This window comes from Myotis yumanensis, unplaced genomic scaffold, assembly GCF_028538775.1.
Source record: "Myotis yumanensis isolate MYYU_CA2020_CCGP unplaced genomic scaffold, mMyoYum1.0.hap1 SCAF_14, whole genome shotgun sequence".
NCBI lineage: Eukaryota > Metazoa > Chordata > Mammalia > Chiroptera > Vespertilionidae > Myotis > Myotis yumanensis.
The window spans coordinates 41,038,326-41,055,744 of record NW_027223765.1 but is presented as its reverse complement, the minus strand read 5'-3'; the positions used below and the strand labels follow the sequence as shown (position 1 = coordinate 41,055,744).

Sequence of the window (17,419 nt, the reverse complement as noted above, 5' to 3'; positions counted from 1 at the left end):
AGCAGGTCTGGCTGAGACTGCTCCACCCCTCTCCAGGGTTCTGTCCTCTCTTCTTGGGTGACCCACAAAAGCCAGGACTTCAGTGACTCAAAGGAGCTAACCCCAACTGCACTGGCCCAAAGCTAAAAATGAACCATGCACACACAGATACAGGTGTGGGCAACACACACACATGCATGCCAAGAAGTTGTAAGAACCCTCTTTAAAGGGTAGTTTCAGAAAGTTTTGTCAGCTCCCCAGCTGTGTGACTGCAAGCAGGCTGTGTCCCAAGTACAGGTGTTCCTGAGATGGTGGGTAAGCGTTTTATTCCGGTTGCAATTCTTTTGCACTGAGGCCACCAAAATTATCGGACTTGTGCGATGGGTCACAAGCTCAGAATTACATGGAACTCTGTCTTGTCGTGCATGAAACTCTGACCATGAAATTTGGCAGATTTTTCAATACAAGTCTTCACCTACTGATGTGAGAATTTGAAATGAGAATTGTTAGTTGCCGCAAAGTGCTATGGTGATGAAATCCATTAGCCATAGTCAGTAGGGCGTGGTGGCCCCTACATTTGTTACCCCTCAGTTTATGTCACCTCTGCACTTGACTCATCTGCTGTGTTCACCACTGGCCTTGAGTTCAGTGGCCTTCAGTTGACCAAAGTCTTACTTCCCCGACGGAAGTGCCACAGGGACTGCGTGCCCAGCTCCAAGCTGACCAGCGGTAGAAAGTGTGGCTCGGGGGAGCTGCCCTGCCCTTGGGAAGATGAGTGTGGCCTGAGGGTCTTCTCTCCTTGACTGGGAGGCAGGGCAGGTGGTAGTCTCTTCTCCCCCATGCACGAAGCAACAGAAATGGAGAGACAGCACCCAGGTTGGTCAGGGGCACAGGCTCCTAGAGTCAAAAGGGAGCCTTGGATACCACCTCACTTACTTCAGCCTCCATTCATTGTAGGACCCCCATTTCTCACACACACACACACTCTCTCTCTCTCTCTCTCACTCACTCACTCACTCACTCAAATGAACACACATGCTTTCCTATCTTTCTCTGGTCCCATACGTCCTACCCCACCCCACCCCTCACTTTCCACACAGCCAATGCCAGGGGGCTCCTTCCCTGCTCAGGAAAATGGAAAGGGCTGTTTCCCTGCGACTCCTGCCACCTCCTCTTCCTCACCCCCGTTGGTCAGTCTGCCCACCCACCCGGTATGGGAGCCCGAGGGAGCACTGCACTAGAGGCGAAAGGGTCCCTGCCCCCAAGGAGGTTCCTTTGGGTATCAGCCCCCCTCCTCAGCCCCACCCATCCCCTTATTCCCACTGTGCACAGGGAGTATGTATAGATCCTGCCACGTCCCAACACTGTGGGCCCAGTGCTCCAGGAGCCTGAGGGACTCCTCAGCTCCCCCCAGCCCACGGCCTGGCTTCTGGAGGGCAGGGGGAGGCAGAATTTAGTTACTTTTTCAGGCTGAATTATATTCCGTGTCACCTGCTGATGGACACTTGCATTAGTTCCACCTTTTAGCTATTTTGAATAGTGTTGCTAAAAAGATGAGTGTATAGTTATTTGTTTGAGTCCCTGCTTTCAGTTCTTTTGGGTATATACCTAGGACTGGAATTGCTGGATCCTATGGTAATTCTGTTTAACTTTTTGAGGAACCAACATATTGTTTTCCTCAGTGTCTGTGCCATTTTACATTCCTATCAACAGTGAACAAGGGTTCCATTTTCTCTACTAATTGTCAACACTTGTTATTTTCCATTTTTTAAAAAAAATTATAGCCATCCTAATGGGTGTGAGGACATATCTCATTGTGGTTTTAACTTGTATTAGTGATGTTAAGCATATATTTATATGATTATTGGTCATTTGTATATCTTTGGAGAAATGTCTATTCCAGTTATTGGCTCATTTTTGTGTTGAGTTGTTTGCTTTTTGTTGTTGAGTGGTAGGAGTTGTTTCTGTATTCTAGATATTAATCCCTTATCAGATATATGATTTGCAGATATTTTCTTCTATTCTTTGGGTTCTCATTTCACTCTCTGGATGAGGCCCTTTGATGCACAAACATTTTTAATTTTGATGAAGTCCAATTTATCTGTTTTTTTCTTTTGTTGCCTGTGCTTTTGGCATTTATCCAATAAATCATCACCAAATTCAGTGTCATAAAGATTTTACCCTATGGCTGGGCCGGCATGGCTCAGTGGTTGAGTGTTGACCTATGAACCAGAAGGTCACAGTTCAATTCCTGGTTAGGGCACATGCCCGGGTTACAGGCTCAATCCCCAGTGTGGGGCATGCAGGAGGCAGCTGATCAATGCTTCCCTCTCATTATTGATGTTTCTATCTCTTTCTCCCTCTCCCTTCCTCTCTGAAATCAATAAAAAATATTGATTTTACCCTTTGTTTCCATGTAAGGGTTTTATCATTTTAGTTCTTACATTTAGATCTTTGATCTATTTTAATTTTTGTGTATGGCATAAGGTGAGAGTCCACATTTATGCTTTTGCATACGAATATCAGTTTCCCCAGCACCATTTGCTTAAAAGATTGTCTTTTTTCCATTGAATAGTCTTGGCATCCTCATAAAAAATCTGTTAATTATCTCCCTGGCCAGGTAGCTCAGTTGGTTAAAATACTTCCTGATATGCCAAGGTTGTGGGTTTGATCTCTAGTCAGGGCACATGAAAGAAGCAACCAATGAGTGCATAAATAAGTGGAACAACAAATAGGTCCCCCTCCCTCCCTCTCTCCTTCCCTCCCTCCTTTTCTCTTTCTCTCCCTTCCTATCTCTCTCTCTCTCAAATCAATCAATAAAAAAATTTAAAAGCAACTTATTTTTTTTAAATGTTTTTATTGCTTAAAGTATTACAAAGGGTATTACATATGTGTCCTTTTTTCCCCCGCCCTTGACAATCCCCTGCCCTCCCTTACCCCCCAGTGTCTTATGTCCATTGGTTATGCTCATATGCATGCATACAAGTCCTTCGGTTGATCTCCCCTCCCTCCTGCCCCCCAACCCTCCCCGGCCTTCCCGCTGCAGTTTGACAATCTGTTTGAGGCAGCTCTGCCTCTGTATCTATTATTGTTCAAAAGTTTATAATGGTCTCTATTATCCATGAATGAGTGAGATCATGTGGTATTTTTCCTTCATTGACTGGCTTATTTCACTTAGCATAATGCTCTCCAGCTCCATCCATGCCGTTGCAAATGGTAAGAGTTCCTTCTTTTTTACAGCAGCATAGTATTCCATCTTGTAGATGTACCACAGTTTTCTAATCCATTCATCTACTGATGGGCACTTAGGCTGTTTCCAGATCTTAGCTATGGTGAGTTGTGCTGCTATGAACATATGGGTGCATATATCCTTTCTGATTGGTGTTTCTGTTTTCTTGGGATATATTCCTAGAAGTGGGATAACAGGGTCAAATGGGAGTTCCATTTTTAGTTTTTTGAGGAAACTCCATACTGTCTTCCATAGTGGCTGCACCAGTCTGCATTCCCACCAGCAGTGCACAAGTGTTCCTTTTTCTCCACATCCTCTCCAGCACTTGTCGTTTGTTGATTTGTTGATGATGGCCATTCTGACAGGTGTGAGATGGTACCTCATTGTTGTTTTGATTTGCATCTCTCGGATGATTAGTGACTTTGAGCATGTTTTCATATGTCTCTTGGCTTTCTGAATGTCCTCTTTTGAGAGGTGTGTCTATTTAGATCCTTTGCCCATTTTTTGATTGGATTGTTTATCTTCCTTTTGTTAAGTTGTATGAGTTCCCTATAAATTTTGGAGATTAGGCCCTTATCAGATATGACATTTATGTCTTCTTTAATTTCTGTCAGCAGTGTTTTGTAGTTTTTAGTGTCAAGTCTTTTAATTCATTGGTTAAATTTATTTCTAAGTATTTTATTCTTTCTGATGCTATTATAAATGGAATCCCCCCTTAATTTCTTTCTTAGATTGTTCATTTTTAGTGTATAGAAATGTAGCTGATTTTTGTGTGTTGATTTTGTATCCTGCAACTTTGCTGCATTTGCTTATTAGCTATACCAGTTTTTAGTGTGTGTGCAAACTTTTAAGGTTTTCTAAATACTATGTCATCTACAAACAGATAATTTTACTTCTTTCTTTAAACTCTGTTTGTTTGTTAATCCTTACCCGAGGATATCTTTTCCATTGATTTTTAGAGAGAGTGGAAGGGAGGAGAGAGAGAGAGAGAGAAACATCTATGTGAGAGAGACACATCGATTGGTTGCCTCCCACATGCACCTTGACCAGGTCCGGGGATTAAGCCTGCAACCGAGGTACGTGCCCTTGACCAGAATCAAACCCAGAACCCTTCAGTCTGCGGGCCGATGCTCTAACTACTGAGCAAAACCGTCTAGGGCAGTGATGGCGAACCTATGACACACGTGTCAGAGCTGACACGTGAACTCATTTTTTTGGTTGATTTTTCTTTGTTAAATGGCATTTAAATATATAAAATAAATATCAAAAATATAAATCTTTGTTTTACTATGGTTGCAAATATCAAAAAATTTCTATATGTGACACGGCACCAGAGTTAAATTAGGGTTTTTCAAAATGCTGACACGCCGAGCTCTAAAGGTTCGCCATCACTGGTCTAGGGCTTTCTTTAAACTTTTGATGACTTTATTTCTTTTTCGTGTCTAATTGCTCTGGCTAGAACTTCCAGAACTATATTGAGTAAAAATGGCAAAAGAGGGCACCCTTGTCTTGTTTCCAATATTAGAGTGAAAATTTCATTCTTTCACCATTGAGTATGATGTTAGCTGAGGGTTTTTCACATATGGCCTTCGTCATGTTGAGGAAGTTTCTTCCTGTTCCTACTTTACTGTTTGTTTTTAATCATGAAAGTGTTGAATTTTATCAAATGCTTTTTCTGCATCAATTGAGATGTTTATGTGGTTTTTATTCCTTCATTCTCTTAATGTGGTATATTACATTGATTGATTTTCATAGGTTGAACCATCTTTGAAGTACTAGAATAAATCCTACTTGGTCATGGTGCATAATCCTTTTTAATATGCTGATGAAGTTTTGCATCAAGATTCACAAGAGATATTGGTCTGTAGTTTTCTTGTTAGTGTCTTTAGTATGACTTTGATATCTAGGTAATACTGGTCTCATGTAATGAGTTAGGAAATTTTTCCTCTTCTTCAATTTTTGGGAAGAAAGTGAGGATTGATGTTACTTTTTCTTTACATGTTTGGGAGAATTCATGAGTGAAGCCATCGTGTCCAGGTTGTTTCTTTGTTGGCAGGTTTTTGATTACTGAGTCTATCCTCCTTACTAGTTATAGGCTTATTTGTACTTTATATTTCTTCATGATTCAATTTTGGTAGATGGTGTATTTCTGGGAATTTGTCCATTCCCTCTAGGTTATGCAATTTGTTGGTACAAATTGTTTATAGTACTCTTATGATCCTTTTTATTTCTGTAAGATCAATAGTGATGTTTCTACTTTCATTGTTGATTTTACTAATTTATTTCTGTAAAATAAAAAAAAATGATGTTTCTACTTTCGTTTCTGATTTTACTCAGTTTACCTAAATATTTGTCAGCTTTTTTAAGAACCAATTTTTGGCTTGATTTTCTCTATTACTTTTCTGTTCTTAATTTCATTTATCTCTATTCCCTTTCTTCTGCTAGCTTTGGGTTTAGTTTGCTCTTCTTTTTCTACTTTCTTAAGATGTAAAGTTGGGATATTTTTAAAAACTTTCTTCTTTTTCAGTGGGTGCATTTACAACTATGTTTCCCTCTTAGCCCTGCTTTTGCTGCATCTCCTAAGTTTTGGTATGTTGTGTTTTTGTTTTCATTTGACTCAAGGTATTTTCTGATTTTCTTTGTGATTTTATCTTTGACACATTCATTGTTTAAGAGTATATTGTTTAACTTCCACATATTTGTGACATTTTCAGTTTTCCTTCTGATATTGATTTCATTCCATATGATTAGAAATTATACTTTATGTGATTAAATCTTTTAAGAATTCATTAATATTTGTTTTATGGCCTAACATATAGTGTGTCGTAGAGAATATTCCATGTGCGCTTGAGAAAAAAATGTCTATTTTGCTGCTGTTGGGTGGAGTGTTTTATGTGTAAGATACAATTGGTTTGTAGTGTTATTCAAGTCCTCTATTTCCTTATTGATGTTCTCTCTGGTTAATCTATCCATTATTGAATTTGAGTACAGAAGCTTCCATTTATTGCAGTAGAATTGTATTTCTTCCTTTAAGTCTGTCAATGTTTGCTTCATATATTTTTGGGTTTTGATATTTGACACATATATGAATTGCATGTTTTAAAACTTTATACAAAGGTTTCATTCAGGTGATACCATCCTGTAGATTGCTTTTTATATTTTGAATATACTTTTAGGATTCACCCATGTTGATGTGAAGTGCTATCACTGTTGTGTGTGGGTTTTTTGATTGACTGTACTTTTTCTATATCCTTTGTATCTCCATATACATTTTGAAGTCAGCATGTCAATTTCTACAAAAACAAACAAACAAAAAAAAACAACCACCAGAAAACAAACCCAAAACATCCTGCTGAGCTTTGATTGGCACTGCATCAAACCTATCAATCACTTTAGGGGAATAATGATATCACAACAATATTAGATCTTCCTATTCATGGTATCTCTCTCTATTTAGGCCATCTTTAATTTCTATCAACCATGTTTGTAGTTTTTAGTGTATAGGTCTTACACATATTTTGTTAAGTTTATTCCTAAGTGTTTCATATTTCCTGATGCTCTTGAAATTGGTATTGTTTTATTTTGTGGTTGCCCCACAGAAGGTGGGATCAACCCCACCACCACTCAAAATATGTTTAAATATTGAGACTGATGCAACACACATGTACTAAGAGGCTATTAATTACTCTCAGAATGGGGCTTTCTGGGGAGAGCAGGGCAGGTAGGTACCCATTTTGGTCTGGGATGTCTTGAGTGAGGAGAGGGACAAGTAGCTCTGATTTTTATGTTTGAAAAATAGCACTAATGTGATGATTCCCATATGTAGGTTTGGTTTGCATAATTTAAACTTCCCCACTGACAGCCAGGGCAGGAATGCCAGGGCTTTCTTATTGCCCAATATGGAGCCAGAGTGAGGAATGGGGTTTGAAAGCTGTCAATGGTCAAACATCAAAAATGGATGCAGACTTCTTTATTACATTTATTTACATTTAAGTGTTCAGTTGTTCATTAAGAGCATATAAAAAATACAGTTGACTTTTGTGTGTTTAACTTGTACCTTATGACTGTGCTAAATTCACTTATTCCAGTAGCTTTTTAAAAGAATTCCTTGGGAATTTCTATGTAGATAATCATGTCTACAAATAAGGACATTTATAATTCTTTCTTTCCAATCGGTATGCTTTTTATTTTAACTAACTAATTACTTAAACTTAAATTCCTAGTTTAGAACCTTCATGCAAGGTTGAATAAAAGTGGTGAAAATGAACATTTTTGCCTTGTTCCTGATCTCAAGGGGGAAGCTTTCAGTCTTTCACCATTTAGTACAAAGTTAGCTATAGGTATTTCATAGATGCCCTTTATCAGGAAGTTCTCTTTTATTCCTTAAGTAACACAAAGATTTTATAGATTTTGAATATTGCTAAATGATTTATGCATTAATTAAGATGATCATGTGTTTTTTCTTTTTTGGGTTATTAATATCCTATATAATCCTATATAAGAAAAGCCTAATATGCTAAGTGTCCGGTTGTACAGTCAGCTGTTCAGCCAATCAAAGCATAATATGCTAATGATATGCTAAGGCCGCTCAACTGCTGCTATGACGTGCACTGACCACCAGGGGGAAGATGCTTTGACTGGTAGGTTAGCTTGCTGCTGGGGTCTGGCCAATTGGGACTGAGCGAGTTGGGCCAGACATGCCCTGGAGCCCTCCCACGTCCCTCCCTGGCCCCAATCGTGCACCAGTGGGATCCCTCAGCCTGGCCTGCTCCCTCTCCCAATCCAGGACCCTTCGGGGGATGTCAGAGAGCCGGTTTCGGCCCAGTCCCACAGGCCAGGCCGATAGACCCCAGGGCCTCTAGTGATGAAATATAAAGATTGATTGTCAAATGTTGAACCAACCTTGCATTCCTGGGATAAACTCCAGTGGGTTACAATGCATGCTTTTTGTATGTTGCTGGATATTATTTGCTAAAACTTTCTTAAAGAGATTTGCATCTTCGTTCATGATGGATATTAGTCTGTAGTTTCCTTTTCTTGTGAAAGCTTTGTCTAGTTTGGTAACAAGATAATGCTGCATTTTTAAGTGAGTTGGAGAGTGTTCTCTACTATCCTGTTTTCTATAAAATTTGTATTCCATCTTTAGTGTGTGATAAATTTTACCAATGAAGTTTAGAGTTTTCTTTGTGGGAAGAATTTAAATTATGAACGCTATTTTTTAAGAGATGTATATAGCTAATTAGGTTATATAGTTTTTTTCTTGAGTGAGCTTTAATAATCTATCTTTCAAGAAATGTATACATATTATCTTATTTATCAAATTTATTGGGGTAAAGTTGTCATAATATTTATTATACTGTAGAATATGGAATAATATCCTTTCTGTCATTGCTGATGCTGGTAATTTGTGTTATCTCTCTTCTTTGGGAAGGGATTTATTAATTTTATTGTTTTAAAGAACAATAGTTTGGTTTTATTAAGTTTTTATTTTTTAAATTTGTTTTCAATTTTATTGATTTCTGCCATTATGTTTATTACTTTCTTCTAATTACTGTGAGATTGACTTTATTTTTTCTAATTACTTAAAGATAAAAATATAGATCATCAATTTGAGTTCTGACTTACTAATATAAACATTTTAATGCTATATATTTCTCTCAAAGCATTGCATTCCCTGCATTCAACATTTTGGTCTGCTGTGTTTTCATTTTCATTCAGTTCAAAAACTTGCACTCTGGCCAGTGTGGCTCCACTGGTTGGAGGGTTGTCTCTTACACCAAAAGGTGGCAGGTTTAATCCTGGTCAGGGCACATACTCAGCTGTGGGTTTGATCCCTGGTCAGGCGTGTGCAGGAGGCAACCAATCGATGTCTCTCTCTCTCCCTCTCTCCCTTTCTCTCTCTAAAATTTTTATTTTTTAAATAGAGATAATCAGTTGCTTAAAAAAAATCTAGCTAATGTTGAAAAAAAAAACATAAAAATTTGCTAATTTCTTTAGTGATTTCTTTCTTGACTCAGGTTATTTACAAGTGTATTTAAATTTTACTATTTAGGAATTTTTAGAAATACTTTTATTATTTATTTCTAAATCAAATATTTGGTGGTCAGAGCAAACACTTTGTTTCATTTCAGTTCTTTTAAATTTGTTGAGATTTGTATTATGGCCCAGAATAAGGATTGTTTGGTGATATACATTTGCACTAAACATGTATTCTGCTGTTGTTCAGTAATAACTGTTGATTAGTTTTCAGATTAGTTCATAATGCTGTTCAAATCTTCTATATTCTTACTGATTTTTTCATCTAGATGGGTTTTTTAAAAAGACATTTATTTGGCATCATGATCAGATTATTACATTTAGCAATCAACAACATGGGTACAAAAATTCTACATTAAAACCCTTTGTTGGAATGCTTTACATTTCCCACAGAACGAAAACAGAAATAACCTGTTATACAATTAGTCACAAATAAAGTCCTCGAGTTTTTTGTTCATACACTTCAGTATTGTCTAAAACATGTCTTCTTTGTAGCTGCTTGGTCCTGTCACCACTGTGCTTGGCTGAGTTCACAAATCTATTGTAACCTGTAGTTTCCCTGTCACTTTTCTCGCTCTGCTCTCTTACTAAGCTTTGTTTCCTGGCGGTAATTAAAACCTTCTGCCACTGCCTTAGCTACTGCTGCTGCTGGGACCACCATAGCCACCTTGGTTTCAGTTTGGCAAAGTATTGGTCTCCACCACCACAGGAGACAGAACTTCTCTGCCTCCAAAATTTTCTCCTTCCATGGATCCAAAACTTGAACATGGGTTGTTGTAATTGCCAAAATCATTGTAGCTTCCACCATGTCCAGAATTGCTTCCATCATTACCAAAGCCATGATAGCCATCCCCACTGCCACCAACCATATCCACCACCACCACAGCTGCCACCAAAGCCACCTCCACCACGAAAGTTTCCTCCACGATCAAGGTTGTCATGCCCACCAAAACCATCTCCGTGACCACCTTCGAAGTTTCCAGAACCACTTCAGCCTCTTTGGCTGGACGACGCACTAGCCATCTCTGGCTTAGACAGGGCTCTCCTTACTTCACAGTGGTGGCCATTCACAGTAGGGTATTTCTGAATGACAATTTTGTCTACAGAGTCACGGTCATCAAAGGTTACAAAAGCAAAGCCTTTCTTGTCACTGCCTCAGTCAGTCATGATTTCAATCACTTCAATTTTCCCTTAAGTGATGTTCTTAAGTGTCTTCTTTAATACTACTCTTAATCTTTTCCACAGTTAAGTGGGCACCAGGTCTTTGAGAATCTCCTCTTGAGACAGCCCTCTTTGGTTCCACAGCTCTTTCGTCCACCTCGAGTGGCCTTGCATTCATGGCTGCATCCACCTCCTCCGCAGTGGCACACGTACAAACCCAAAGCTCTGGAGTGCTTGGTGTTTAGATCTCTCTTCACCACGGTCTGTGAGTGGTCCCCATTGCTGAATATGGTTCCTCAGATTCTCACGGGTTGTTTCAAAGCTCAAACCTCCAATAAAGAGCTTCTGCAGCTGTTCGGACTCCTCGTGAGACTGTGACTTAGATATGATAGGGATACTTTAAGGATGCTTATTACTTACTCGGCAGTGTCCACCAGCAGAAAGGAGTGATCTAATGAACGTATCACTCGATGTTTTATCTATTACTATGAGGGGAGTATTGAAGTCTCCAAGTGTAATTATGTATTTATTCATTTCTCCTTTCATTGCTATCTAATTTTTGCTTCATGATTTTGGAGTTCTGTTGCACACATACACATTTAGAAGTATTTTTCCTTAGGATAAATTGTCTCCTTTATCATTTTTAGATGTCTTCTAAACCCTGCTAATATTCTTTGTACTGAAGTCTAGAGCTAATATTGTCACTTTAACTCTTATTTGTGTAGTGCTTATATGGTGCATCTTTTTTCAACTTTCATATTTATTACATGTCTTTATTTTTAAAGTGGGTTTTTTTGTGTGTGTGCACAACATATATTTGAGTCTTGCTTTTTAAAATCTCATTTGACAGTCTCTGCACTTTAATTGGAATATTTAGATTATTTCCACTTAATGCAGTTACAGTTATTGATATGGTTGGATTTAAATCTACCGTTTTATTATTGGTTCTTTATTTGTCCCATCTCTTTTCAGTTTATTTTGCCATTATTTTTTTTAGTTCAGGTGTACAGCATAGTGGCTAGACAATTATATACTTTACAAAGTGTTCCCCTGATATTTCTACTCACCTGGCATCATATATAGTTATTACAGTATTATTGACTACATTCCCTATGCTGTACTTCACATCCCCATGACTATTTTATTACTATCAATCTGAATTTCTCAAACCCTTCACCTTTTTCATGCAGTTCCATACTCCCCCCTCCCCTCTGGCAACCATCAATCTGGTCTCTGTATCTATGAGTCTGTTTCTGTTTTGGTTCATTTATATTGTCCTTTAGATTTTATATAAAAGTTAAATCATAGGGTATTTGTCTTTTTCTGACTGATTTATTTCACTTAGCATAATACTCTCTAGGTCCATTCATGCTGTTGCAAATGGTAAGATTTCATTCTTTTTTATGGCTGAGTAATATTCCATTATATATATATATCTCACAATTCTTTTATCCACTCCACTATTGATGGGCACTTGGGTTGCTTCCATATCTTGGCTATTGTAAATAACCTACTGCAATGAACCATAAGGGTGCATAAATTCTTTCAAATTAGTGTTTTGGGTTTCTTTGGATATACGTCCAGAAGTTGAATCGCTGGATCATAAGGCAGTTTTAATTTTTTGAGGAAATTTCCTACTGTGACCCATAGTGGCTGCAACAATCTGCATTCCCACCTGTAGTGCACAAGGGTTCCCATTTCTCCACATCCTCTCCAACACTTGTTTGTTGATGTGTTTTTTTAAAAATATATTTTATTGATTTTTTACAGAGAAGAAGGGAGAGAGATAGAGAGTTAGAAACATCGATGAGAGAGAAACATCAATCAGCTGCCTCCTGCACACCCCCCACTGGGGATGTGCCTGCAACCAAGGTACATGCCCTTGACCAGAATCGAACCCGGGACCCCTCAGTCCGCAGGCCGACGCTCCATCCACTGAGCCAAACCGGTTCCGGCGTTTGTTGATGTATTGATGGTGGTTATTCTGACAGGTGTGAGGTGCTATCCCATTGTGGTTTTAATTTGCATCTCTCTGATGATGAGTGACATTGAGCATCTTTTCATATGTCTACTGGACATCTGTATGTCCTCTTTGGAGAAGCATCTATTCAGGTCCTTTGCGCATATTTTAATTGGATTTTAGTTGTATGAGTTCTTTATACATTTTGCATATTAATCCCTTAACAGATGTATCGTTGGCAAATATGTTCTCCCATTCAGTGGGTTGTCTTTTCATTTTGTTGACGATTTTCTTTACTGTTCAAAAACTTTTGTTTGATATAGTCCCACTTGTTTATTTTTTTCCCTTCTCTTTCCTTGCTGGGGAGATATATCAGAAAAAAAAATTACAAGAGAAATGTCAGAGATTTTACTGCCTATGTTTTCTGGTTTCAAGTCTTATATTTAAGTCTTTAATCCATTTTGAGTTTATTCTTGTATATGGTGTAAGAAGGTGGTCTAGTTTTATTTTTTGCCTGTTGCTGTCCAATTTTTGTAACACCATTTATTGAATAGACTGTCTTTTCCCCATTGTACGTTCTTACCTACTTTGTCAAATATTAATTGGCCATATAAGTGTGGGTTTATTTCGGGGCTCTCTGTTCTGTTCCATTGAGCTATGTGTCTGTTTTTATGCCAGTACCATCCTGTTTTGATAACGATATTCTTGTAGTATAGTTTGATATCAGGTAGGGTAATACTTTGTTCTTCTTTCTCAAGATTGCTGTGGCTATTTGGGGTCTTTTGTGGTTCTGTATAAGTTTTTGGATTATTTATTCTAGTTCTGTGAAATATGCCATTATTTTTATAGGAATTGCATTGAATCCATAGATTGCTTTGGGTGGTTATGAACATTTTAATGATGGCAATTCTTCCTACCCCATGAGCACAAGTATATGCTTCCATTGACTTATATCTTCTTCAGTTTCTTCAGTGTCTTATAATTTTCTTATTCTTAGGTATTTTTGATTGTTTTAAAATATATTTTTATTGACTTCAGAGAGGAAGGGAGAGGGAGAGATAGAAACATCAATGATGAGGAAGAATCATTGATCAGCTGCCTCCTGCATGCTCCCCACTGGGAATCGAGCCATGTGTTCTTCATTAGAATCAAACCTGGGACCCTTCAGTCTGCAGGCTGATGCTCTATCCACTGAGCCAAACTAGCTAGGGCTATTCTTAGTTATTTTTTTTAAATTCAATTATACTGGTAAATGGAATTTTTATTTATTTTTTTTTAGTTTCCCTTTCTGATAGTTCATTATTGGTATATAAAAGTGCAACTGATTTCTGGATATTAATTTTGTAACCTGCTACTTTACTGAATTTATCAGTTCTAGTAGTTTTTTAAAAAAATGGAATCTTTAGGGTTATCTATATACCGTATCATGTCATCTGCAAATAATGACAATTTTACTTCTTCCTTGCCAATTTGGATACCTTTTATTTCTTCTTCTTGACTGCTGTGGCTAGGACTTCCAGTACCATATTGAATAAGAATGGTAAAAGCAAATTATCCCTGTCTTATTCCTGATCTTAAGGGAAACACTTAGTTTTTTGTGTATTGAGTATGATGTTAGCTGTGGGTTTGTCATATATGGGCTTTATTATATTGAGATATGTTCCCTATATTCCCACTTTGTTGAGTTTTTATCATAAATGGGTGCTGGATTTTGTCAGATGCTTTTTCTGCATATATTGATATGATCATATGCTTTTTATCCTTAATTTTGTTTATGTGATGTCACATGTTAATTGATTTGTGGACATTGTACCAACCTTGCATCCCAGGAATAAATCCCACTTGATCATAATGATCTTTTTTCAATCCTCACCCGAGGCTATTTTTCCATTGATTTTTAGAGGGAGGGAAAGGCAGAAATATTGATGTTAGAGAAACACATTGTTTGGTTGCATTCCACACGAACCCTGACTAGGCCAGGGCTGGGGAGGGGCCTGCAACCAAGGTACGTGCCCTTGACCGGAATCGAGCCTGGGACCAAGGGTCCGCAGACTGACTGTCTGTCCATTGAGCCAAACTGGCACGGGCTGATCTTTTTAATGTGTTGCTAGATGTAGTTTGCTAGTATTTTATTAGGATTTTTGCATCTATGTTCATCAGGGATATTGGCCTATAATTTTCTTTCTTTGTAGTGTCTTCATCTGGTTTTGGAATTAGGATGACACTGGCCTCACAAAATGAGCTTGGAAGTCTTCGCTCCTCTTGATATTTATGGAATAGTTTGAGAAGGATTGGTGTTAGTTCGTTTTTGAATGTTTGATAAAATTCACCTGGAAAAGGGCATGCCTTTTACCCTATCAGGTCATTAGTGTGGAGAGCTGAGTTAACCTAGTGGGAAGTTGAGCTGCTGCCACCTGGGGCTAGTGTGGGGCCTGGAGCGCTGGAAGGTTCTTCTCAGTGCTCCTGCTTCAGACATGGCTTTCAGGAGGCCCTGGTGCCCCTTTCTCTGTGCCTGCAGGAGGGGGCAGTGGGAGTAGGCCTTTCTCTGCACTCTACCTCGTAGCCTGCCTCCAGTGGTAGGCCGCCGCTACTTGGTACAGCCTCCTGGAGGGGCAGGGCCATTTATCAGGGTTTTCTTGAGGTTTCTCAGTGCTCCTGTGGCAGCCCTAGTCTCGGGCAGGCTTTTTGTGCCCTGGCCTCATGACTGGGGCTTTCTCAGAAGTTCTTGTGTCAAAGAGTTCTTGGTGGGCTACTTGGTTCTTTTTACCTCTGCACTGAGCATGCTGGGATTGATCTGCACTGAGCATGCTGGGAAAGGAACCTGCAAAAGCTACTGACATTTTTTGTTTTTAGAACTTTAGCATTCTCCAGAGTGATCTTTGAAAATAGTCGCTCTGATCCCACCTCAGTGAAAAGCTGTCTAGTGTATGCCATGTAACCTCAGGTCAAAGGCTTTCAGCTCTACAGTCTAGAGCCCTTCACTCTGACTTTCTATCAGCTACTTATTTAAGTCTTATCTGTCTCCCTGGCCCCAGACCATCAGTTTTGAGGGCAAGTATCTTGTTCTCTGTGTATTGCTAGTGATGAAATGGCTCAGCAACTGTCTTGAAAGGATGAGGAATGAGTGGAAGCCGGGAAAGCCCTTACCTCCCCTGCTCTCCAGCAGACAGACTCCTGCCCAGCTACAGGTTCATGCACAGGTGTCACAGAGAAGCCTTTCTGGGGGTTCCCCAGGTTTGGGGACAGGCCTCTCTCCTGTGCCCCAGCCCTAGCACAGACCTTGCAGTACTAATAGAACTGTGTGCACCTCTGCTCCCTCCTCCTGGGTCCCCAGGGCAGGGCTATGCTAGCCAGGCCTGTCCCTCCCAGCCCTGGGCAGACTACTTGGCGAGCCTGCGGAGGCCCTGTGCTGCAGTATCTGCATGCTGAATTAAAACATTTAAGGCCTGTTTTTCTGTTGTAGGAAAAGCGAACCCTCTGTGGATATAAGAGAACTTGGACTGGAAGCATGTGGTGTGTCCTGCGAGGCTGGAGGCGAGTGCAGGGGCAGCAGTGGCCTCCTGCCTTCCGTGCTCTGGCCAGTGTGGCCTCCGGGAGTGGAAACGAGTACAGCCACGTGGTGGTGGGTGCGGGCTCTGCGGGCTGTGTGCTGGCTGGACGGCTCACCGAGGACCCTGATAAGCATGTGCTGCTGTTGGAGGCCGGGCCCAAGGACACGCATGTGGGGAGCAAGCGGCTCTTGTGGAAGATCCACATGCCCGCGGCCCTCGTGGCCAACCTGTGCGATGACAAGTACAACTGGTACTACCACACCGAGCCGCAGGCAGGCATGGACGGCCGCGTGCTGTACTGGCCGCGCGGCCGGGTGTGGGGAGGCTCCTCGTCCCTCAACGCCATGGTCTACATCCGCGGGCACGCCGAGGACTATGACCGCTGGCACCGCCAAGGCGCCACGGACTGGGACTACGCTCACTGCCTGCCCTACTTCCGCAAGGCGCAGTGCCACGAGCTGGGTGCCAGCCAGTACCGCGGCGACCAGGGCCCCCTGCATGTGTCGCGGGGTAAGACCAACCACCCGCTGCACCGGGCATTCCTGGAGGCGGCACAGCAGGCCGGCTACCCCTTCACCGAGGACATGAACGGCTTTCAGCAGGAAGGCTTCGGCTGGATGGACATGACCATCCACAAAGGTAGCGTAAGGTGCCCACCCCCATCTCCCTGGTTCTTCCTTGAAGAAAAACAATTTACTATTACAGCCCTCCCTCCTGCTCACATCGTGGTCAGTAAGTGTGGACACCTGGGGCTGGTCTGAGCTGGAGGGGATGCGACACCGTGGGTCTCTGGCCCCTGAGGGTGTGGATAATGGAGTCAGCTCTCTGGCCAAACAGACTTACAGATGGGGAAGCAGGCACAGGACACCCAGGGGGCCCAGGCAGACGTGGGTTTCCGTGGACAGGAGCTTTTGGTCTCAGCCGTACTTGGAAGGCAGAGCTTACACAGTCAGGGAAAGACAAATTCCCCCTTTCTCCAGCCCCTTCCCACTCCCCCCCCCCCCCCCCCCCCCCCCCCCCCCCCCCCCCCCCCCGGGCAGGGGCGAGGGGCCGTGCCTGAAATCCTCGCTCTGTCCTGCAGGCAAGCGCTGGAGCGCAGCCTGTGCGTACCTGCACCCAGCACTGAGCCGCCCCAACCTCACCGCCGAGGCCCGGACGTTTGTGAGCAGGGTGCTGTTTGAAGGCAGCCGCGCAGTGGGCGTGGAGTACATCAAGAACGGCCAGAGCCACAGGGTGAGCCAGGCACCCCAGGCCTAGGCAGCTCATGGCGGGCGGGAATGGGCAGTCGTCATGCTCTCGTCTCCATCGCCACTGGGGTGGGGAGTGGGCAGCGGGTGGCAATGGCCTGAAAGGTTGTTCGCAGGGCTTAGCTGGGGGTGGAGGCCAGTTTAGGCACCTGCAGAGCCTGTTGTGCCCCAGATAAGCGCCCCTGTGAGCCTGCCTGTCTGCTGCTCCCCACCTCGGCGCTGTCCCTGGGACCTTCCACACCTTTTCGGAAGTTGA

At 41.4% G+C, this 17,419-nt stretch overlaps 1 protein-coding gene and 1 pseudogene across 1 annotated transcript in view; one reads left to right on the top strand and one right to left on the bottom strand.

Moving 5' to 3' along the window:
- CHDH (choline dehydrogenase) overlaps window positions 1-17,419 on the top strand; it is a 32,323-nt gene that overhangs the window by 7,665 nt on the left and 7,239 nt on the right. The window contains 2 exon segments of the mRNA XM_070390777.1: window positions 15,829-16,555; window positions 16,998-17,149. Of these exon segments, the coding sequence (XP_070246878.1) occupies window positions 15,874-16,555; window positions 16,998-17,149 (834 nt within the window). The 5' untranslated portion in view covers window positions 15,829-15,873.
- Window positions 9,919-14,987, bottom strand: LOC138992652 (heterogeneous nuclear ribonucleoprotein A1-like; annotated as a pseudogene).